At 39.7% G+C, this 25,128-nt stretch overlaps 1 protein-coding gene across 14 annotated transcripts in view; it reads left to right on the top strand.

The window, feature by feature from the left end:
• Positions 1-25,128, top strand: part of nrxn3a (neurexin 3a) — a 190,072-nt gene that overhangs the window by 157,942 nt on the left and 7,002 nt on the right. For 8 of the 14 annotated variants that reach the window (XR_008599902.1, XM_055005560.1, XM_055005557.1 and 5 more), the window contains 5 exons: positions 7,801-7,982; positions 9,145-9,316; positions 15,599-15,688; positions 17,230-17,537; positions 18,720-18,807. Coding sequence is in view for 12 of the 14 variants with exons in the window: in XM_055005560.1 (XP_054861535.1) it covers positions 7,801-7,982; positions 9,145-9,316; positions 15,599-15,688; positions 17,230-17,537; positions 18,720-18,807 (840 nt within the window). In the remaining 2 variants the exon portion in view is untranslated. Of the gene's footprint in view, positions 1-2,956; positions 3,839-7,800; positions 7,983-9,144; positions 9,317-15,598; positions 15,689-17,229; positions 17,538-18,719; positions 18,808-25,128 lie in introns of those variants that run through there. The other 6 variants (XR_008599903.1, XM_055005566.1, XM_055005558.1 and 3 more) reach the window with 4 other exon arrangements.

Genomic DNA, 25,128 nt, shown 5'->3' with positions numbered 1-25,128 from the left:
ATTTAAAATAGACATATTTAATTGTGTTATGTTATTGGTTGCTACACACCCTGTCAGGCTTTTATCGTATAGATGTCAGTTGTTAACATTAGACTTAAATTGTGTTTCATTTCTCCAAATCCACATATTTGTCTGGTTACTACAGAGCATGAAGCTCTAAGCCTGATTCCAGCTGTGTTCAGTGAAGCGGTGGTTTCTGGACCTAATGGGTCTGAAAACAGCCGTGTTGATAAATGACCGCCTCTCCCAGTCTGCTGGGCTGTTTTCAAGACACTCAACCTATTCAGTTATTGGCTTTCGACCCTTTTTAGATGTGCTGTATTTCTTTCTTTTCGTATCTCCCTGTGCTGTGGTGAGGCAAACATTACTGTTAGAATTATTAGCAGAAACCTCTTTATCTGCTTTAATCCAAAATCAGCTTTCTGGTCAAACTGTTTCCACCTGAGCTACTGATGGTAGTTTACATGTGTACATTATGTACGGATACCAAATCACGTGACCTAAATATGTTGCGGGCGGCAGGAATTGATGGGACTCAGAAACACCCACATAATTTAATCAGTTGTTCCTTGGATCATTTCTGATGGATAAGTCCTGATAAATCCTCAGCGGTGGATTTGTATTAGGATCACAATCATGTGATCGTCAGCAGGCAGCTGACGTAGTGTTCACTTGTTGCCATGGTTACAGTGACGGCGTCATTGCAATCATCACTATCTGGCAATGATACAGAAATCTTTAACATATCTCTACATTTGTCCAAAATTATAAAAATTTTGTCCAGAACTCGCTAAAAAAAATCCTCTTTTCCTGTTCACAATCTGTCCAAAATGACAGCGTCATTATCATTTAACAGCTACATGTTTTGCATTGAGGTGATGCTGTCGGCTTGAAGTGTTTTATCCAAGCTGCCATCAGGAAGATTTTAAAAGAAAACTTCCCTCCCCAGTTAAACCGCTGCACTATAGAGCAGCCCTGCGATAAACCTGACATGAAGACGGATCTGAGAGAGAACGGATTTCCTGGTAGTTGGGTTTGGTCTTGGAGAACTCTACCATAGAGTTGGAGGAGTTGTTTCAGAACAGAGAGAAGTTATTCTTGTCAGATTTCCATGTTCATGCTCTTGCTGCAGTAACATGTTGGGATTGTTGGTGAAGATGAACCTGAAGCTACTGAGGCTGAGGGATTTCCTTTAGCACCATTGATGAATCAGATCATTTAAAGCAGAACTAGAGGACGAGGAATGATGACAACACACAGGAGTTCTGTGTAATAAAGAGTAACGTAGCTGTAGAATATAAGTGTTGATACTGTGAGGAGTTCCAGCAGGATATGTGAAAGATAAAACAGAATAAACAGGAAATGTGTCTTCTTTGGGAAAAAACCCAAAACATTTCTTTGACATCAATGAGGATAATTTCACAAAGGTTAAAATGTGTTTAGCATTATTTAGTTTTTCTCAGTCGCTTTGGTATATTTCTCGAATCATCCTTGACATTTGCAAAACAGTAAGTGCATTTCTCAAAACAATTCATACAAATAGCAGAACACCATGGATTACCTGCAAAAGCCAGTCTCTGGCTCAAAATCCTTAGTTCATCTCTCCAAAGTAAATATCTGTCAGTGAACATGTCAGTGGCATCAGAATGACCAGTCCTGGTGTCATTGTGTGTGGATCAGACAGATTGCTGAGTCATGTCATTATAACAGTGTTCTCTGGAGGGATGTTCTGATTAAACTATGGCTAAAGTTTTCATTACAATTATTGTAAATTGTTAGTTCCACCTTAGTGTATGTGGGAGATTGATTGCAAGAGACTGGACAAGATTCACATTTACGCTTTTACTGTTTGTGCTGTAATTTGTTGACAGACCACGTCATTGTGATACAGAAAGGAAAACAACGCTGCACAGCACAAAGAAAAATCAAAAGTAGAAATGTGAACATAGGACAATCTCCTTAAGGAAAACTGTACATGCGGTGCTGTAGGAATTCCAGTGCAGTCTTCCTACACCTCCTGACGTTCCTGTCTATTGGGACACAAATTCTCATCCACATCATGAATATCTTCTCTTGAGTCTTTGAGCGATTTCAGAAAATCCTAACCCTTCACACATTTCCTTTTGTTAGAGAAAGTCAAGATTCACCTGGGAGCAATTTACCAACTCAGGACAGATTTAGACAAAAAAAATCTAATGGAAATGTATAGAAATATCCTGACATACTTTGACAACTTGTTCATCCATTCTACATGTAAAGACTGATGTGATGAACTAAAGCCTAAATGTTGTGGGGGGTGAGACTATTCAACAGAGAGCCATTAGAATACATTTAGATCAACATGACATCAGCAATTGATATTATAGGAAACAGCAGAGAATTGTACAGAATCATTTGCATGGATGGACCAAAGCATTTACAACTTGTTCAAAGAAATGAGAAACTGCTTTTTTGATGTGCACAAGTGACACAATGATGTGACGATTGAACAAGTAGTTTAGAGAATTTCAATTCTGATCTGACAAATGAACCAAAGCGACTGAGGAAAACTGTAATATAAGACCTTGAGAAGGTCAGAGACAGTTATTTAATATGAAACCAGTCAAAGGTTTGAGTTCCTCCCAGTGAACAGACCATTGGTCTCTCTTCCCTCTGTGCATTCCTGCTGTCGCTGGTATTTCATCCATTCTTTCATTTAAACACTCTCAGCCTTTTGAAGTCGTGTCCTCCCTCCTCCTGCTCTGCTCTCCTTCTCCTCTGTTTTTTTTTTTTTTTTACTGCCTCCGTCAATATTTACAACAGGCTGCTATTTCTATCATCCCATTTGCCTCCACATTCCCTTATCCTCCCCAGCAGTCTTTCACCTCTCCTTCCCCTCCCTCCCTCTCTCATGCTGGGCTGCTCTGGGATCCAGATCATTGCTGCCGTCTACATTGAGAGGCATGTGTGGCAAGGCTCAGCCACATCACAGCAGGGTCTACAGGAAACAAAACCAAAGAACGTTCTCCTGTTTCTGACAGTCTGTGATTTAATGGATATTTAATTCTGCTGCAACTGAAACTGAAAAAACAACAAGAAGAGAATGCAGAAGTGCTCCAGTGGATGTCTAGGATTCTGTTTGAAGACCAAGTGTCTCAGGATCAGACGGGAGAAAGATGTCCGTTTCTCTGTGGCTTTGGAATTCCTTTCTTTTCAAGAATGCCTCAAGTTGTCCGTCTAAGGGAGAAGCAGGATGGAGTGATGGTCAGTGAGGTGGTGGAGTGAGCAGAGGTAAAACAGGAGGAAATGGCTGCAGGTGTTCAGCCCCAAGTTGTGAAGAGAGGAGGCTGTAAGAGGTGTTCATCCATCCCGACTCCTCACAGGCCAGACGGTGTGTTTGTCTGAGGATTAGTCCTATTCTTCTGTGACCGTCTCTTTTCTTCTGAGACTGAGGTCAGTCAACTGGAGACATCAGGGGCTGACAGCTGATCTTTACTGTATCTGGAGTTTCTCAGTCATGAGTCTGTTGTTCTGTACAGCTGGGTTCTGCTCTGTGTCTGTTTAAACTGTCTGGCCGTCATGTGTCCCACTGGTGCTTCACCTTTACCCATGAAGAAGGCTTCATGCTCAGCTCTGGGACTGATCGTCGTCTATCAGACTGCCTGGATAGGGTGGCTTATTCTGGGATGTGTTGCTGCGTCTGCAAAGCATATTTCATCCTTATCGGGGAGGTTGGAGAACTCTGGGACCAGATCCTCGTATTCTTACCCTGAGCAGCAGCACCTGCATCTGACAAGGCAGCGCTCCTCTGCTCCTGTCTCCATCTCCAGGTCTCCAGGTTCTCTGAAGGGTGCTCATGGTGAGTGGCACATCTTCCAGGACGCTTTCTCATTTACTCCACAGCGGCAACTAAACACAGACATGTGAAATAAGAAGAATGAACGACTGACCGCCCACAAATGGAGGTTTAGGGTGTAATAGTAGCACTTGTTGTTTATTTGGTAGTATCAAGAGTTGAACCAGATTTATTGTGTGAATAATAAAGATTGAGATGGAGATACTGGCTGGTGAAGGCCAAGGACTGAGGAGAGGCTGGTGGTGGAGGAAATGTGTCTGAGTGGATGAATGGAGATGGACACAGTGAGTAGAATGGAGTTCAGACAGGGAGCATAAATAAGAGAAAAGTTTACATGAAATTAAGATAAATTTTTTATGTGTTTCTGAAACTCTTGGACTCTATTGTCAGATCATATCATCATATGCATCAAATGTGTGTATATGATCAGACTAGATATCGGAAGATGCATAAAACCTGATTAGGATCGGGGTCAGAAACATTTGACTGGGACATACACTACCGTTCAAAACTTTCTGGTACTTGAGCTTCCACTCAGAAATATCACAGATAAGTGATGAAGAGATCTGTTATTGTAAATAAAGTTGAGAGGATACATCTCAGCCCAGAGCCCAGTCACAGGAAGTAATCTAGGACTACACTACAGTCTGAGATTTCTGAACCTAAGCCAGTTCAAACCAGAATGTACTGAGAAAGCTAAATGACTGCTGGCTTTTTTTAGTAATTTTTTTTTGCTGTTTGCTGTTCCACTAATCTGCAGGGTAAAACTGTTAAATGCAGCAACAGGGGGATACAGCTCAATAACCCTTTGTGTGAAGGAGTTACCCTGGTCAGTGCCACTAATTTCCTATTGGAATAATACAATAATACATGCTTGTTCATTGCAACAGTCATCATCAATATCATGTAAGAAATAATGCTCAGTGGCACGTTTGCAGGTTTAGTTTCAAGAGCAGCTGCAAAGACATTATGCACTATTTTAATGAAGATAACTTTATTGAAATCATTTTCTTCTTGAACTTCTGTAGAGAAAATTGAGTAGAAGTCCTTAAGGCTGTAATAAAATGGTATTTCTGACCACCCAACATTACATTATTCTAAATAACTCTTCAAGTTGTTTTTTGAACTTTATAAACCAGCTGTGACCTTAGTTTGGGGTTTTACGTGAAGTGTCTCTATTCTGTTTCTACTTGTGGAACTTAATACATATTAAATATTTATCTTTTTAGCATGGTTCAGTATCTAACTAAAGCCCTTGTGCAGAGGAATGGGGAAAACGTCTAGTTTGTAGATGTTGTAAAAATGAAAGTAGAAAAAAACTATTCCATGTTCCTGTATGCTTTCTGTAAGCACTTTGCTCAAATAAAACTGAATCCCAATAGTTTTCCTAATAAATATATCTTCTCTATTATCAAACAACTAAATGTGAACTTTTTTTTAGTTTGTACCAGATTTGAGCTGTCAGATTATGTATTATTATTAAGATGAGAGTGTGCAGTTTTTTTTACAGTGTAGTAGCACATTTCAGGAGTAGTACCCAAATACATCATGTGGTAAAAATGTGTTGGATAACCAAGCAGCTATGGACATGTATAGATTTTATTCCTGTATGACTGAGTTCATGTCTTTCTGTCAGGGAACATTGCTTCAGCACCTTGGACAGAGACTGACAGTTCAGCATAAACTTTAATTTCTCTAAAACCTCATTCTGTTCTCCAGAACAATGAGCAGCAAAAACATCTTCCTTTGTTCTTTTTTAGTGGAATTCTGTGTTCAGTTCACTACAGATGTTCAAACAGTTTGACTGTCTACTCACGTCATCTGCGGAACATTCTCCAGAAAGGTTTGAGGCTCAGTGAGTGTTTAGGCCGACTGCATTTTTCTATCTTCAGCTGTCCAGTGTTCGTGAGTCTGTGTCCACTGCAACCTTACATCACTGCTCTGTTCTCAACATGCTCATCTGCTGTTTTGTATCCCATCTGCCTCAAGAATGAATGCGTGCGTTCTGAGCTGTTAAAACTGAGTAGTCTGTCATTGTCAGTACGTCTGAGCATGACAGTGGTTCTCATAAAGCCTGTAAAAGTTTCTGCACAGTGATATGGGGGTAGTGATGTTAGTCAGCTGATTTCATGACTCTGTTACTACACCGCTGGTCATCATGAGTCCTGGGTCAAATACCTGAAAACCTTCAGAACAGATCTGACTGTAATCTGATTCTTTACAGCCATACCTGTCATCACGCCCTCTGCTAAGCTCACATTCTGTGTAAACCATTTGAATATGCAGTACAAGCTACTGTACAGCACCAACGTACCACAGAGCTATCATAGAGCAACACACTCTGTATTGTGTTGTGATTTTATTGTACTGCAGCACAACATATACAATCACAGCACACAATGCTGCATTGAGCTCTTCCTCCTTAGGGGTAAAGGCATTTACAGATTTCCATAGTTGTCTTTCTGCTTGTGCAGGTGGGCAGTCATACAGAAGAACAGTGGAAAGGGAGATTTTAGGAACATGCAGCTGAAACAGCTACAGCCACCATACTGGCATTATTGTATTTGGAGATGAATAAACATTTGTTTTTAGCAGACACAAGGGGGAGGCAGTGTTTTCATCATTTGTAGAGGCTAAAGCAGCTTGGGTAGAGAGGAAAGAGCTGGGGTTCTGGACTCCGGCAGTAAAATGCTTTTGTGACTGGATTTATCTGCCTTGGCAAAGAATCGACTCATCCGTCTGGGCCTGCTCGTAAGCATCGGCTAGCATGTGTGTGTCTGGATATGTGTGTGATCGTGTTTTTGTGTGTGAGAGCATTGGTTGGTTGGGCTTTGTAGAATCACGGGAGGTAAAGTATAATAGACTCACACACAAGCAAACATGGATCAGTGATTCACTGGTTTAACAACAGATTACAGTTTAGCAGCAGAAATATGGGCCAGAATAGAGCATATACTGCTGTATGTATAGTGTATGATAAATAATAAAAGGTCTGCACTTACATTACATGTTTTTACTTTAGTGGTACTCTGAGCTTCTTTCATTGTTTCCCAATCATGTATTCACACACCAGTGAGCAGAGAGGACAGGGATCGAACTTCCAATCTTTAGCCACAGCTGCCCAGATGTCCTGAGAGTAGGACAACATTTCATTAGTCAGCAATGAGCAATCACTAAACTGGCAACTCACCAACACAGAACCACTGTGGTTCACAAATAAACATTCCAGCCATTCTGCATGTTTCCACCAATAAAAAGAGCCAAAACTTAAAACTACAAAAAAAAATAATAATAATTTTCAAAAATTGAAAAGTACAAATTGTGACAGATCTTAAATGTGTGTCTAATGTATGTCTGAAACTAATTTACATACCATGTCAATCCCATAAATATCAATAACTGACTTGTAGAACTTCACTGGACTAAAGAAATGTTTGCAGTCAGGTGCTGAGAGTTTGCTGGTAAATATTTCGAGGTTTTCTTGAGAAAAAAAAGCACCCAACAGAAAACCTTTGTGGAACTCTTAACAATAGACAGCAGCTTTGAACTGAACCCATTATCTTTCACACAAAACCAGTAAACCAGTCTTCTGCCCAGTCAGAAAACCTACATGAAGTAACCACAGCTGCTGATCCGTCATTCACAACCGCTACTGGAGCAGCAGGGAGACTCTGCTGCTCTTAAAACCCACATTGATGGTGTTAGCATGTAAAAGCTGTCAACTAAACGGTCTATAATTGTTCAGATCTGAACCAAAAAGTTGATGCACAAGGGAAGAGAAATTTTAAAAAATGTATGAATAATGAAAACCTGATATCGGGCTACCTGTGAGGCTGAGAGGAACCAGTGGAACCAATAATAAATACTGTTCAGTCATATTAAAAAAGCTGCACACAGATGATGTGGTCCTGGTTTTAGTTCAGAGCTCAGCTGATAATTAAACTTCCTCCTTCTGCTCTGCTCAGCTGGGACGACGTACATCTTCGGCAAAGGAGGAGGCCTCATTACATTCAAGTGGCCGGCCAATGAGAGGCCGAGCACCAGGACGGACAGACTGACTGTGGGCTTCAGCACCTCCCTGAAGGACGGCATCCTGGTCCGGATCGACAGCGCCCCTGGTCTGGGGGACTACCTCATGCTGCACATAGTAGGTTCTCTCACATTCTGTCTGATGAAGTGTCAGTTTTCACTTTGTTTTCCTGTTCTTTACGTCACTTAACAGTTCAAACAGTTAACTCTGTGTTGGACATTAACATCTTTGTTGGTGTATTGACCTGCATAGTGTAACAGACACCATCTGCTGCTGTAGCTGATTGGATCACAGAGTAGGTCACACTCCAGTTTTTGAACTAATCTTAATTCTTAACCAACTTTACTCCCAGATAGCTCAGCTGGTTGAGCAGACGACTCATAAACAGAGGTTATAGTCCCCAATGCAGCGACCTGGGTTTGATTCCAGCTCACGGTCCTTTACTGCAGGTCTTCCCCCCATTCTTCTCCCTACTTTCCTATCTGCCTCTCTACTAACCTGTCTGATAAAGCCAACAAAAGAACTTAAAAAAAAGATGCAGAACCAACTCAAGAATCAGAAAAGCAATACCATCTAAAATAAGAAAGAAACAGGACTTATTTGTTTCTCATTCACCATCCTATCCACATAAACTACTGTTCAAAAGTTTGTGGTCATCCAGATAATTCCACGTTTTCCATGAAAACTCCCACATTTATCCATGTGCTAACATAACTGCACAAGGGTTTTCTAATCATCAATTAGCCTTTCAACACCATTAGCTAACACAATGTAGCATTAGAACACAGGAGTGATGGTTGCTGGAAATGTTCCTCTGTACCTCTATGGAGATATTCCATTAAAAATCTGCTGTTTCCAGCTAGAATAGTCATTTACCACATTAACAATGTCTACACTGGATTTATCATTCATTTAATGCTATCTTCATTGGAAGAAAACTGCCTTTCTTTCAAAAATAAGAACATTTCTAAATGACCATAAACATTTGAACAGTAGTGTGGATGTGGGCTGTGACTGTTATATTTTGAGATCTGAGTTTTCTGCTACACACTATGTTTTTTATTCCCACCCCCAATTCCATTACTAAGATCAGTATTAGACAATAATATCAAACAAAAACTGTTTCCATGTAGGAAGATAATATTGTCATAATCTGTTTGTATTTAAGATTCTCTTTCTGTTTGACATGACAGCTGATGTATATTTCACAGAAATTACTATAGTTATTAAGCAGTGATATCGCAGTAATAATAATAATACATATGTTTTCTTATTTCAGCAACAAGGAAAAATTGGAGTGACGTTCAACATCGGCACCGTGGACATCGGTGTGCAGGAGAGCAGCACCCCAGTGAATGATGGGAAGTATCACGTTGTCCGTTTCACCAGGAACGGTGGCAACGCCACGCTGCAGGTGGATAACTGGTCCATCAACGAGCATTTCCCAACAGGTACAACCCATTAATCAATCAGATGTGAAAGAATATCAGTTAGAAACTAGAACAAGGCAACAGGATCGTGTTGTTTTGATCCAGCTGAGGAGGTCACTGGGCAGCATCTGCTTCAGGAGAGAAACAAAATTAAATCTCTGTTCAGCTCCTGCTTTTGTTCCCATCTTAAGAAACTTTTTTTGAGACAGACACATGCATGGACATTAAGTTATGACATAATGGAGTTGATCTGTCAGTAGCATAAACATTTTGTCCATTCAGTCACAGAACAGTTCATCAACAGCTTTCTGTGAACTCTGTGGACCTCTGTTGGTCTGCAGCAGGAACTGCAGCAGACTCTGGTGCTGATAACAGACATTTCTAAAGCGACTCACCTGAAAAACTAATGGAACAGGTGTCATTAAAAAGTAAACAGCTGGTTTTTACATCATTGATCCCCAATATGTGACAGATGTAGAAAGATTTGGTGTTTTTATGGTGGTGTTTATGGAGTAAACTGCTTAAAACATGAGTTCAGAGGTTTCATGGGTCGGGATCAGGTGACTGTGGAGTCTAGATCATCAGACTTTCACCATTTTCACACTCATGGAACCATAAATGGAACAGAGACATGAAAATGTTCCATCATAGCATAAAGATGGTCACTCAGAACAACTTTGTATTGATCTGTAGTGACCCTTTCCTGAGTGGGTTAAGTGGACCCAAATAATGCCAACAAAGCGCCCCCCTCCATCAGATCCCCTCTCTGTGGGGGTCAGGGTTTCAGGGTTTTTCTTTCATTTGCCTCCCATCTGCCTGCACACAGAGCCCACTTCTCTGCTGTGAGTAGAGGTTTGGTGTGTGTTTACAAATGGGAGAAGAAAAAAAAAGAAAGAGGGGGGAAAAGTTCCTGCACTCTGCGTGTGATAATCCACATCCTGCTGATCTCATCATTTAAAAGCAGCACAGCTTGGCAGAGGATGATTGCTTTCGTTTGTGCATCGTCTCCCAGCTCCCACACTCTCCCCTGTTTCCCACTCTCCAAGGCCTGCTGGGACTGCCAGCTACATCACTGGGCTTTGGTTTGGTTTTGGGTTTTGCACGGACAGACAGTAAAAGTGACATGGTTCATGGCTTTGGAACTGAGAAAAGCTAAATTTAAGAGGACTCTCAGTCAAAACTTCATTCTTCTAGAGGACCAGACCTTCTTGCCAACTTCAGATGTGTGTGTTGGAAAGCGCAGATCAGACTAGTCCAGTTTCTGTGAGGAATTTTGGATGGAACATAAGGCATTATGAGAAAGTAATCGGAGAATGGTGTTAAATAAAAATTATTTTTTTAGCTACAATAAAAGGGACAAATAAAACAATGTACACTACTGTTCAAAAGTTTGGGGTCACTTATTTTGAAAGAAAAAGTTTTTTTTTCAATGAAAATAACATTAAATAAATGATAAATCATAAATCCAGTGTAGACATTGTTTATGTGGTAACTGACTATTATAGCTGGAAACAGCTGATTTTTAATGGAATATCTCCATAGAGGTACAGAGGAACATTTCCAGCAACCATCACTCCTGTGTTCTAATGCTACATTGTGTTAGCTAATGGTGTTGAAAGGATAATTGATGATTAGAAAACCCTTGTGCAGTTATGTTAGCACATGAATAAAAGTGGGAGTTTTCATGGAAATCATGGATAAAGAGTGTTGATCCAGAATGAAATAAGTTCCTTGTACAGGGACTTTTATATATTTTTCTTTTATTGCACTGCACATCTCTGCACTTTTAAACTTTATTTTTATTTTTTCTGTTAAAAAATTTTTTCACCCTTGTATATATTGTAAATAAAGCTGCTGTAACAATGTAAATTTCCCCTGGAGTGGGGAGAAATAAAGAACTTTATCTTTATCTTTATCTTTATCTATTAAGACAAAAAAGAGAAAAATAATACTAATAAATCACTCCTATAGGAGACTTTCTAAGTCTCTTCTAAAGAATAGACCTGGTACAGACTTCAAGTCGATTTCCATCATTTGCCTGTTCCAGACAAAAGTCCTGCAGTAGCACAGAATCCACACTTGTGTCGTTGCCCACCAGCCTGCTCTATCACTTATTTCAGTGCTTGGGTTCAGTGCTTTTCCATGGGTGATCAGCAGCCTGGAGTCCTGGTGTGTTGGAGACAAGTGTAACGGACTAATTGTCCTGCTGTGCTGGGTCTCTGAGTATAATGTCCTGCAGTTCAATGTGGCCTTTTGCATTAAAGGGACATTCTGGTATTCAGCTGTTTGGCAGGGTTTCCAGGTGCCTGACCTAGATGGGGATATGATGGAAACAGCAAGACTCTTTCACCAAGCTGCAGTAGTAGAACAACAAGGTGTTCAGAGACTAGATATCAGGGGAGGACACTCACTCTGTCACATCTCTGGGGTCCTGTGTTGGTCCCCAGCAGCTCATCATGAGATGTTCAGGTTCTTCTCAGGGATCTCAGTCAGTATTCCCCTGCTGCTTATCTGTCTGAAAATGTGGTTGTTGCTTCATTGCTTCATCTAGCCAATGAGTAACCTGATAGCATCCATTCATGGAGAACTCTAGATGGTTTAAGGACAGGGACAGATCAGACCTCCTCCTACCAAAACCAGATATTCAGCTTACACTACCACTCTAAACCTGGGGTCATCTGGGATTTTCTAATCATCAATGAGCCTTTCAACACCATTAGCTAACACAATGTAGCATTAGAACACAGGAGTGATGGTTGCTGGAAATGTTCCTCTGTACCTCTATGGAGATATTCCATTAAAAATCAGCTGTTTCCAGCTAGAATAGTCCTTTACCACATTAACTATGTCTACACTGGATTTATCATTCATTGATTGCTATCTTGACTGAAAAAAAAGATTTTCTTTCAAAATTAAGGACATTTCTAAGTGACCCCAGACTGTTGAACATTAATGTGTGTTTATGGTGATAGTTTTGTTCTTCCAGGCTGTGTGTCGTCTTTCTTATCCTCAATTCTTATGGTCAAAAATGTGTTCTTAGGCTTCTTAGGTTTGGTTTCACTGCTTTGTAATTCTTTTTCTAAGGCTCGTTATTGAGATGATGCACCTTTTGTCTTTTCAGTATGAAACTTACTGAGTTTCCAGTCTTTCTGCGGAGCGTGTTGTCCACTAAGGATTGGTCATTTGATCCTGGCCTCTCCACTAAAGTGTTACTGGCCTAGACACTGAACCCTAGGTTACCTCTTGATTACAGACAAACACCTTCCTCACCTGCTCTGTGGCTATTGGTGTGTCAGTGTATGTATGAAAGAGAATTAATGAAACATATGAAGCCCTTTGAGTAGCACTAAGATGCAGCACAGACTATTTACCATACTGTATCACTCCCTGTATCACTAAACACTGTGCATGTTCACAGAGAAGACGAAAAAAGATCTGCAGAAGATTGTATCTGTCTTGGTGCATTGGCATTACTGTGATCTGCTGTGTTTCACTCTCTAGGGTGGGCCAAAAGTAGGCTTACAACCACAGAACCTGTGCTTTCAGATTTATTTCTCATGTGATAAATTGCCTGGTGTGAAGGTTGAGGACTGTTAAAGGCTCCTTGCCACTTTCTTTGCTCTTTATTTCATTTGTTTGCTTTCTATCCCTGTGAAAACTAAACAAAAAAACATTAAAATTGATCCCAAAATTGGAAGAAATAGCTTTATAACATTTCCAAAACGTGAATAAGGGATGTGGAATACTGATTTGGATAAATTAGATCTCAAACGTGACACAAATAGTGAAACAGCTGTCAGCCTATCAGCCCACTCTGTATATAATCAGTATGAGTGAATGGTGGGATATGAAACACTGATGAGGAGTTTAGTTCCACCACAGAAAACACTTTGGCTAAATATTTCAGTCTTATCTAGTCATGGCACATTTGCCCCTTTATTTACTTTTGCCATCAGCGGTGGCAGAAGCACACAATGGTCGGCCTTCATGTTAACAGAGAAGCACACAGCAGACGAATGAGCAGAGCATTGATGCTTTCAGTCCGTCAGCGCTGGGCTGGATGTGTGCTGCACTGAAAGGATCATGTGAGAGTTTCCCCAGGCTGAAGCTGAATGAATTTATTTGTGTCTGACAAAGGCTTGAATGTTACTGAATACAAGTTGTTGTCTGTTAATAGCAGCTCGACAGTAAACCAATGTCTCTACAGGAGATGCTTTCAGGGATTTCACTACTCAGGACTCCACAGATCATGAGCTGCTCTAATTAAATGACAATTTTCAAGTAATTAGTCCGTTTCATCAAAGCTCTCTTTGCTTTCTGTACTTCAGTTTTAGCCGTTTTTTTCTTTCATGAACATCTGGCCTTTTTTCAACAGTTTGTCACATCCTGAAAACTGACTTTGGTCAGATTTAGTCATGAGAAGCTCTTTGGTTCATTTATTCCTTATTCTCCTGTCAGCTGAGCAGTTCCCAACTCCTACAGCTGTTTTATCTGCATGTAAACTGTTAAGCTGTCAATATTAGTTTCACAATTCCAACATTCATTTAAACCTTTTCTGCATCCTGGCATACATCTTACTGTATAACACCAATAAACTACAGTGAGTTCTGAGATTTTACCACTCAGTAAGATTTACAACAGAGTATCCTCATTTTAGATTCTCCTTCGTATCTTTAAAAGGTTTTCAGTGTCAGGACCAGAATATGCAGATGCTGTCCAGTGAACTTGAGATAAATTTGATTAAACCTTTCTGTGCTGTGTATTGTGTGGTCCCATTACCCATTTGCCTCAGAAGCATCCAGAGAGTTTATTCTGAGTCTTATGATGCAGACAAAACAAAACTACAGTACAATGGCAAATGCTTTTACTAATGCTTTTTTATAAAAACAAACTGAGGGCTCATCCTTTTTGGTTTATTTTCTGAGTTTTATTCAAATCTATCTGTATTGATAAAAAACAAAACTGAACATTATTGAGACAACATTATTGAGTGAAAATTGCTGTTTGCAGATAAAAAGAGAGAGTATGCATGTGATGTCGCTGCAGATGTAGTCTCCATGGTTACGACTGTATCTAGGAGTGAAATAAAATGAAAAGTATCAAGTTCTAACTGATAGCCAAATATTAAACTGAATGTTTTGTGCAAAAAGACCACTTCCTGTGATCTGTTTAATTTCAAAATCTTTCAAAGACATCCAGGTTCATTAAGATCACATAAATAAATCCATCCATCATCTATGGGTGAAGGCAGGGGACACCTGGACAGGTAACAGTCCATCACAGGGCTACACATAGAGACAAACAATCACACTCACACCTACAGACAATTTAGAATCACCAGTGAACCTCAGCATGTTTGTGGACTGTGGGAGGAAGCTGGAGAACCTGGAGAAAACCCACACATGTACAGGAGAACATGGAGACTCCATGCAGAAAGATCCCAGGAAGGCCGGGACATGAACCGGGGATCTTCTAGCTGTGAGGCGACAGAACTAACCACTGAGCCACCATGCAGCCCTATGACAAACATAAAGAAACCTTTTAAATCGGAGTTAAGATTCTGATGATTCCACAGACTCCCTGTACATGAGGCTAAACAATGGCGAAATTTATATAAAATTATGCAAAAACATCCAGAAAATCTCAGTTTGACGGAGTGCTCATAAAAAAAAGTCAATAAAATTAAAAAATGAGTCAGTGTCTTTGGTTTGAATCCAACACAGACAATGTGTATGTTTCTGATGGAGTGAAAAATACACAGGAGTTATTGAAGGAGGAAATGTTTGTTTGAGTATCGCTCTGTGTAAATGTTCTGTTTGATGAAGATTTTGGATGATCTGATGCTGTCAGTGAGGAAAGTGATGATTTTATCAACCTTAAAGTTAATAAAGAGGAAACAAAATGGCAAAACTGACTGTTAGGGGGATTGTATCATGGACATTGTAGACATTTTTAAGAGTTTTGGTCAGAATATAACAGCTTCTACCATACAGAGAGGATGTAGTGATACTCCACTCCATGGTTACAGATGAAGCCTGACATCAGTGGATACTCTCTACATTAAATGAAGAGGAAAAATGGGGTAAATAACATGTTAGAAAGGGATTTTGGTGTTATTGGTGACCAAAAAAACCAAAGATTTTGAGCCCTAGTTATCTTGTTACTAAAACATTTGCAATCAAAATGTAAGTTTTTGCTAAAATCACTCTAACCTTTTGTAAATGTTTGTCAGAAAGCAATATTTCCCTCAGTGATCCTGATGATCAATAAATGTCTTTATAAATGTCTTCTTAAACTTTAAAGGGAACAGCGACATTGAACGTTATCAAATGGCCAATAAGAAAATTCCTTTCAAATATACCAGACCAGTAGAAGAATGGCTTCAAGAGAAAGGTAATTTCACATAAACTTATTTCTGTGTGCTCACTGTTCTGAATGTGAAGCAGAGGATGAAACGCATGCTCTCTGTCTCTGAGGACAATAGTAATACTGAATTAATGCACGTTATAACATGTTCGCATACACATTCAGACACTTCCTGTTGATGCTTTCTATTTACAACAAGCTGCTTTGGTCTGAGCCTGAACATGACTGTAAACTGATGCATGCAACTTTATGTGGGATAAAAATGAAAATCTAATTACTAAATAAGATGTGAAATAACAAAATAAATGAACCAATAAATTGCAAAATAAATCACGGTATAATAAAAGTCACTGTGTTATAGTAATAGTGACAGGATCAGTGCAGAGTGGGAAGTCTAGACAGACTGTCTGCAGAGCTTAACTCTACGTTCTATCATATTTATCAGCCACATTGCATGTATTCAAATAGCACTGAAACATCTCAGCCAATTACATTAAAGTATTAGTGACTCAGCAAATGGAGAAATGCTGATCACTGTCATCAATCCAACACTATTTCAGTCAGAATTCTGCTGTCACCAGATGCAAATCACAGATCAGCACTGATGTGACAAAACGGTGAATGAATCAACTTTCCTTGATCAAAAAAAGTTGAAAAAGCAGCCAAGTAGTCTGAAGTATCTAAACCAACCAGCCTGATGTGTGTGGAGGTGGAATATGAAGCAGCTTGTGGTCATTTTCTGGTGATTTAATGTGTGATGGCTCAGATCTGTGGCTGCAGATTAGTCCATCAGACTGCAGCTGCAATTTAAGCAGCTATAGACACATGCTGCCAGATTTACCCACATTTCTTTAGTGCAAACCACTTTTTAACCACTTAAATGTTGTTTTTAGATGCAGATTCAAATGATTCAACTGTCTGGAGATAATTTTAAATATTGGCATCATTCTATTTCTTGCTCCAGGTATTTATTTTGCTGAGTCTCTCTGGTGCATGGAGACTCAGCAAAATAAACCGTTGTTCTCGGTGCAACATCTGAGACCCGATTCATTGCAGCATGATTTGAATGTAAACCACACACATGAGTCTGAGCAATAAAATATCACACTGACAGGAAAATACAAAACTGTTAAATCATTGCTTGAGCTGGTCATTAAGTAACCATTACTATAAGGCCCTGTTGTAAAGTAAAGAAGAGTGCACCCTTCAACATTACTAAGTACCTTCCTGTGAAATATCACTGACATGTAAATGAATCTAATTTGTATCGATCAGGAATAGTATTCTTTTAAAACTGTGTGAATATATATTTAAATCTAAAAAGTTAGTTTAGTTACATAAGCTGTTGCTACATTGACTGTTTTGGCCTCAAAGTACGATCTAAACACAACCTGAATGAGAATTCACTTTATCAGTGACATTACGTCCTTTAATTGATTTTAGTTTTTGTGTATTTCAGAACATGTAATATTTAAGTGACATAGTGCAGGAGCGTGTTCATTTTTATCCTCTGTATTAAAAGGTGTTTTTCTCTGTTGAAAATCTCTTACTCTGGATGTCTTCTCCAGGACGGCAGCTAACAATTTTCAACACTCAAGCAACAGTCGCAATTGGTGGTAGCGATCGCGGCAGACCCTTTCAGGGTCAACTGTCGGGCCTTTATTACAATGGCCTTAAGGTGTTGAACATGGCCGCTGAGGGCAACCCTAACATCAAGATTAATGGCAGTGTGAGGTTGGTAGGTGATGTGCCCAGTGTGGCAGGTTCAGCCAGGACCACAGCCATGCCTCCAGAGATGTCTACCACCTTCATAGAAACCACCACCATGATGTCCACCACCACCACACGGAAACACAGATCCTCCTCAACTGTACAGGTATGAACACACTTCCAAAAAACACTTACACTCCACACTGAAGGTATCTGGACAATGCACATGTTTTAGCTCCCCACCCTCTGTGCTTCAGTTCATTCAATAGGAAATAAAACTAGTACAGCACTCAGAAAGCGCAGTACTCCTCCAAGGCTGCTCATTTCCTCATATGGCATTGTCAGAAATGCAGCATTTTTTGTAGAAATCCAGCATTTATTTATTAGTTGTTGATGATCAAAAATCATGGCATCTAATACATGGATACCGAATCACGTGGCCTAAATATGTAGCGGGTGGTGGGCATTGATGGGACTCAGAAACACCCCCACAATTTAATCAACTGTTCCACTTCCAATGAATAAGTCCCGATAAGTCCTCAGTGGCGGATTTGTAGTAATTTTGTTTGTCATGGCTTTCCTTTTACTTAACAAGCTTGTTGACAAAAAAAAAAGTCTTAACTCAAGGTCTAAATAAGCTTTCAGACACAGTTGAACACGCAGTATAGAGGATCAGTGGTGATGACCCATCTCCATGTTAGAACAGTAGAGAAAGGGAGAGGAAACAACAAACAGACCTGCTGAGATTCTGATTTAATGTCAGGACTGGACTCTGCTTCATTGTTGGTGAACTTATGGGAGTGGAACAAGCCATCACTTAACCATCCACTAGCCTAAAGACAATCAGAAAGCTTTCTCTACTACTTGCAACCTCTTTTTAGTTCTACAACAGTTTCTTTTTTAATCTATTTTTCTATCCCAAACACTGAAAACAGACATGTTTTCAGTGACCAAACCACTCTCAGCATCCACTAGGAAGAGCTCAGGGGTCATCCACCAGGAGAAACATCACTGAGGACATTCACTCCTGACCCCAGGGATCAGACAGGCAGAGGCTTCCATCTCCATCCATAAGACTTGTAAAATTCCCTGCTTATTTCATGTAACAAAAACTGATCAACCTCTATGACAACGTAATCATCTGGCACCAACTTAGGCTCAAACACAGTGAACCCTGAGTTAAGATATTTCAGTCAAACTAGCGTTTCTATGGTCAATAGAGATTCTCACTTTCTAACTTTATTTCTGTCTTCCCCTGTCCTTGTGTGTTTTCCTTGTTTCTTGCCCGTGGCTGTTTGTGTTTGGTATCTTTACCGTGGATGTGACCTCTGATGACCAACCTATGAAGCATACGGGAGATGACATGGGGTCATCTGCAGAGTGTTCGAGCGATGACGAAGACCTGGAGGAGTGTGAAAGCCAAGCAGGTGGGCTAGGTTAGTTTGCATTTGCTTGCTTTCTTTGTGCATTCACCCATCGGCATCAGAGGATGAAGACATCCTCAAAGCATCACACCCCCATGGTTAGACAAAGTGTAACTTCATAAAACAGCCAATGTAGTAAGAGCCAAACTAGCAAGCTGCACTCTACATGACCCAATCCAAGGAGAGCTGCATTACCAAAGACAACGTTTAAAGTCAAATTGAAAACAGTCGTACACACAGCTTGTTTTGTATGTCGCTAGTTGACAGCAGTACCACAGAAAACCATTGATATCATGAGCTACACTTGCACATGGGGACTTTCAAAGTGGTTAACATGGTCACCAGCATACATACAAATGTTGTCTGCTGAAAGGAATAATAGGGCTTATTACATGTCATCTCAAGTGTGCTACATTTGTATGATGGTGGACCATGTTCTCTGCATTGATGCTGCAAAATGTTCCACGTCATGTTTGAGTCCATCGCTCCTGCCATTCAGTGCTCCACTGGTTTTCATTTCCAAACAGAACATTTTGACAGTTTTTTGTTCTTAAATTTTGTTTTCAGCTAAAAATGAGTGTTGCCTAGATTACACTGTTGATTTTTTCTTTTGTACTTTTTTTGTTTTCATCCGTGTTTTTCCAGATGTAGAGGCTTGCGTTGGTACATGTGATAGAGAACAGATATCATTGAATTTCTGTGTACAGGTTTTTCTTTTCTTTTTGGGTCATACTTTTGCTTTTAGGTGTACTTGTTATTCTGTCTTTTTTGTATATAATTATTTTTTAAAATTCTAAAATGTTGTGATAACTTCAGAGAGTCAGTTTGAAAGAATTTGGGAATTTCCCTATTTTAGCAATTTTTGAGTCATATGTTAGTATCACACCAAATAATACACCTTTAGCACACCTTTTGAATGATAGATTATTATCTGAAAGGTTTTCAGTTTTAATAGGGCATTTTAGTTGGGTTACCCATTAAAACTAAATATAGTCTTTCCAATTATTGCTTGTCTGCATGCTGATATTCACCCAGACAGCAAAAATAACGCCTGGGTTTCAATGTCACGTCAGAACGTTAGTCAATTTACTTTCAAAACAGTTCAGATTGAATTCAGGGATGTTGCATCGAAAATGATGGTTTTCTACTCTGAAGACATCCCACAAGACAAGATGCATTTAGCTTTATCTTTTATTACAATAAGACTAGGGTTTCTGTTAAGTAAGGCATCTGTAGTGCAGTTCTTCATCTCAGAGAAAAGGCTAATATTCTATACAAGCTGATATTCAGATGCAGGACTGGTGAGGAGTTCAGTATCTAGTCTGCTTTTTGAAGGTCATTCCCAAATTTTTTCAAAGCGTATGTTAAAGATTGTTGTGGAAATGGGTTAAAAACTGTGCTGTGAAGCCTGAGATCCATGGGGATTTGTGAAGAAAGACAAAGACAGGGCCCCAGTCATCCAATCATGTGTTTACACAGAAATTCACACCATTCTAACCCTAACATCACTTTAACGTTGACAGCCGCATGCTTTTAGTTCAGTTTTCCTTTGCTCCTTTTGGAAGTCAATGCTATTTCCCGTTGTTTTGACTTTTTCTAACTTTTGTTACCAAGATATCATTCCCGTCTATTCGCCACCTGTCCAAAAATGCATTTTTGTATTTTGGCCTCATCCTGTGTGGCATGACATTTGGTGGATGTTAACTGTTTCCACGTATTTTCTGGGGTACCACGTGGCTTTGTACCCTGCAGCTTTTAAAGAAAATATCCCTGTTCCTTTTACAGAATTAATACAAAGGCAAAAAAATATTTAAAAAAAATCTTGCCATCGGCTTTTTTTTACTACACAGAAAAAGTTCAAAGCGTAATCTGAAATAAGCTCGTAATTCTTCTCTCAGTCTCGCCATCATTTTTCTTCTTCTAATCCCAATGGCTGAGCTGCATTTGAACTGATTTTAGAGTGGATGGTATAAAAAAGATTTTTTTTGTTTTTTTGCCACAAATTAAGATATTTTCCACATTAATTTTCTTCTGAAGCGATCATTGATATCATGGTTTATCAAACTCTTCAAATCATTGTGTTCAGAGTGGCCTTTGATCATTTCTTTGCATGCTTTTTTGACTGATCCTCGACATCTCCCCGCATTTAGACTGTTTAGTCTGCATTTGTGTTAAAGTTGTAAGCCATTTTTGCGGTCGCAGCGTCATCAAATGTCATCTATCTTACCCCACACTGTCTTTATTTTGTCAGTGTGGCTGTTGTCTGTCTGGTTTGTCTGGAGAAGTTATCAAGTGATTCTGTTCTCTGTTGTTAATCTTTTGTTCTCCTTTCCTTTCAATTAATTTCATAAGATGGCAATTAAAAAGGGTTCTTAAACTGTTAATACTGTAAACTCTTAGTTATTCACCATAATGCAGACAAAAAGCTAGGTAAAATGTGAGATCTGTCACCACACTCAAACACTAAAAATAGTAAAGAAACTTCCTTCTTCTGAAAGAAATCACCTGGTAAAGTGTGAAACATACCTTCTCCACAAATGAGCAGGTGTCAGAGAGCATAATATATTCAGCTTGTACTGAAAATAGATGGGAGACGAAGGAGATGATTGGATACCTTTGATTCAGAGCCTAAGAAATGACAGCCTAGCATTGGCCGGTATCTCTGTGTAGATTCCTAGTCGTCCAGGTCAAGGTGATCTTAAGAGTTCTGCTAGAGGGCAACTGGACTTTCCTCTTGGTTCTTGGAGACATTTCACTTCTTTCCCAAGAGGCTTTAAAGCATCTTGGATGGGAGGGGAAATGTCCAGTTGCCTCCTGCTGAAGCTCTTTGGATAGTCGTTCCCTAAATCTGAGAAATGATGAGACGAAGGCAGATAGTCCCAAAACAAAGATGGAGTGTTGAGTTTGTTACAGATGTGATGGCAAATATAAGTGAAATTTCCTTTAATGTATGCAATCAAAACATGATGTCAATTTTTTATGCTGCTCAAATTCCTTTGAATGTGGAAAATAACAAGTTCATGAAGCCTTTCCTTCTCCCCATGGGTCTCCTCTTCTAGCCAAGAGCCATCTTACAGATCTTTCTGCTGCCTTGGTGTTGTTCTTGATGACTTGACTCCTTGAAACAACCTCAGTGAGTGTCTGGTTTCCTCTAGACCTACTTCTGGCAGTTGGTTTTTGCTATCCTCCCATGGACTGTCAGTTCCACCAGGATGATGTTCTTGGTGGTCCCTGAGACCAGGGAAGTTTTATCAAGCTGCTGTGGGATCTTAAAATGGTTCTCCGGGTCCATTTTTTGTGAAGGTGATCCTCTGTGTGGAGGAAATACTTGTCTGCAGTTATCCATTCTGATGCTGATGGTTTCTGCAGTTGGTTCCAGCACCTGGTTGTGGTTCCAGGTGTAGTGAACCTGCCCAAGGACTTAAGATTTGTTCAGCTTGCTGGGCTCAGTTTAGGGAGATGTGAAAAAGATGTTAGAGACTGGGAAACACATCATAGACTGCCTGCTTCAAAAACAGGATGGCGCTGCCAGACATCTGCCCATGGGATTTTCCAACACATGACCTGCTCCCACCTTATCCAGACTCCATGCTGGTTCATTCCTACAACTATACTACCATTGCCCTCCCTTCCTGCTGAACCACCCTCTGTGTTGCTTTCTCCTGTCCGTCAGTGGGATCATCCTCAGGACAGCTGTTCCACCAGGACTCTCTACTTTCTCCCAGCCTTAATTCCTTCTTGGGCCACATTTCTGTTTCTTCAATCCCATCATCACCAAATTTGCTTGACTCACCTTAAATTCCTCTTCCAGGGACTTTAAAGAAATACTAATAATATTAACGTGTCTTCACTCTTTTAGACTTAAGCTGAGCATTGTCAGTGCTGGTCGATCGCATCATGATTCTACACAGAAGGTGTCAAACTTCTTTAATCCAGCTGTCGCAACCACTTCCATGTAGACACAATGGAAGACCTCTCTTGTTATTCCTGGATGATTCCTGTTGTAAATTTGTACCGGTGAGATCAGCAAGTGTCCCAAATGTTGAGGATTTGGACACAGATGCTATCCAATTATTCAAATTACTAATAAGGTTAGATCATTCCATCTGAATAATAATAATAATAATAATAGTAATAATAATAATAATAATAATAATAATAATAATAATAATAATAATAATAATAATAACAATAATAATAATAATAATAATAATCCCTTCATGCTTTAAAATGGTTAAGATGAAACACCATCAATCACTCCCCACTCACTGCAACTCAAACACACCTGCTCACTATGATTCTATTAAAACTAGAAAACTGTGATAAATTCCCCGACACATTTTAAAACCAGAGAATGATTCTGAAGATGAATAATGATACAGAAAGTCCCACCAGCCCTTTCAAATTGTGTGAATTCCATTTTTTTACACAAAACACCAAACAGACACAGAAAGTAAAGAGAAACGAAAACAAAAAGCTTCTACCAAAGGGTGTCTTTAAGAAGTCACCACCATCAAAAACAACAACAAAAATAAGAAGAAAAGCACCCCGAGAGCAGTCCTCCTCCGAGGCTGCTCAGTCGTTGGATCATTTCCAATGGATAAGTCCTGATAAGTCCTCAGTGGTGGATTTGTAGTAGGATCACAATTATGTGATCATCAGCAGGCAGCTGACGTAGTGATCACTTGTTGTCATGGTTACAGTGACGCCGTGCCACTATCTGGCAATAATACAGAAATCTTTAACAAATCCGTGGATCCAGACTATAAGCTGCATCACTGCCAGAGTCTGATCACTTGGTCCTTGTGTCATTTCTGATGTTCCCTGAAAATTTCATCCAAGTCTGTTTGTCTGTTTTTGAGCAATGTTGCTAACAGACAGACAGACAGACACTGATCATCACATAACTGGATCGTGTTCCTTGGCGGAGTAATAAAACAGATGAAACAATGATACATGTCTAACTAATAGGTAAAACTTGCATTTAAAACAGTGTGTAAATTAATTTAAAGCAGTTTAATAATAAAAGTATCTCAGTTTGTTTTACATAAAATATATTAGGACAAGCGTTTTTTATTAAATTGTGTAAAACATGTTTCTAAACCAGGTACATTTGGAGTTTCACATAAATTCAGTTAAAAATGCTTCAAATCATAAACATCTTTTTAAAAGACAGCATCTGGTATCTGAGATGAATCAAACCACACATAAGTGTTGACTTTAAATAATGATTGTTGCTTTCTTAGACGAGTCAGAAATGTGCCATCTTATGGAATTCCGCTCCAACTACATTTTTACCTACATGGAAAACAACAACATGTAGACAAAAACACTGAACCATACGTCGGAAGACACGGCGGGTTTAAAGCTGGTATCCTGAATGTTTTTCTGTCATTAGATGTGGATCTATTCTTGTCAGTGGTGGGGTTCTAGTGGAACATACAGACCCAGGTGTGTTTGGCCCTGTTTTCACACCTGGTCTGTTTGTTTGACTGCTGGTTCTCTCCAGGAAAGCTGCTGCAGTCAGACTGGTTTACTGTGGTCCTGATGGTGCACTGGATCCTCATCCATGCACACGTTTACATCCATGGTTAGGATAGAGCACTAGACCTGCTGTTGTGTGGTAGAAGCTGCAAGTATTTTAACAGAGGACTAATCACACCATGGTCCAAACACACATGTTCCCTGCTGGCCAAAGTCAAGTTCACTGTGTGACATCAAGCTGGGCTTTGACTGTTGCTCCTGGCTCTTGGTCAGTGAGGTGTCCTGTTAACATTCTGACTCTAACCACAACCCAAACCACAGTTCAAGCACAGCTGATCATAGCCACTGCTTCTTTTTTCAGTCCTGTTACTGCATTAGAGATTTGAGCTAAATTGAGAATCTGAAATCACCTTTGATCCCACTTTAAATGACTGCTGCTGGTTGGTTCATGCCAGAGGGCTGTACTACGAGGTGAGATGAGACGGTTAACGAGGTTTGGGGTCACTTAAAAATGTCCTTATTTTTGAAAGAAAAGCATCTTTTTTTAAATGAATATAGCATTAAATGAATGATAAATCCAGTCTAGACATTGTTAATGTGGTAAATGACTATTCTAGCTGGAAACAGCTGATTTTTAATGGAATATCTCCATAGGGGTACAGAGGAACATTTCCAGCAACCATCACTCCTGTGTTCTAATGCTACATTGTGTTAGCTAATGGTGTTGAAAGGCTCATTGATGATTAGAAAACCCTTGTGCAGTTATGTTAGCACATGGATAAAAGTGTGAGTTTTCATGGAAAACATGGAATTGTCTGGATGACCCCAAACTTTTGAACAGTTTTCTAC

The sequence above is a fragment of the Amphiprion ocellaris genome, chromosome 20 (assembly GCF_022539595.1).
Source record: "Amphiprion ocellaris isolate individual 3 ecotype Okinawa chromosome 20, ASM2253959v1, whole genome shotgun sequence".
Classification (NCBI taxonomy): Eukaryota; Metazoa; Chordata; class Actinopteri; family Pomacentridae; genus Amphiprion; species Amphiprion ocellaris.
The sequence above is the reverse complement of the archived record's forward strand: the minus strand, read 5'-3'. Positions and strand labels throughout refer to the sequence as shown.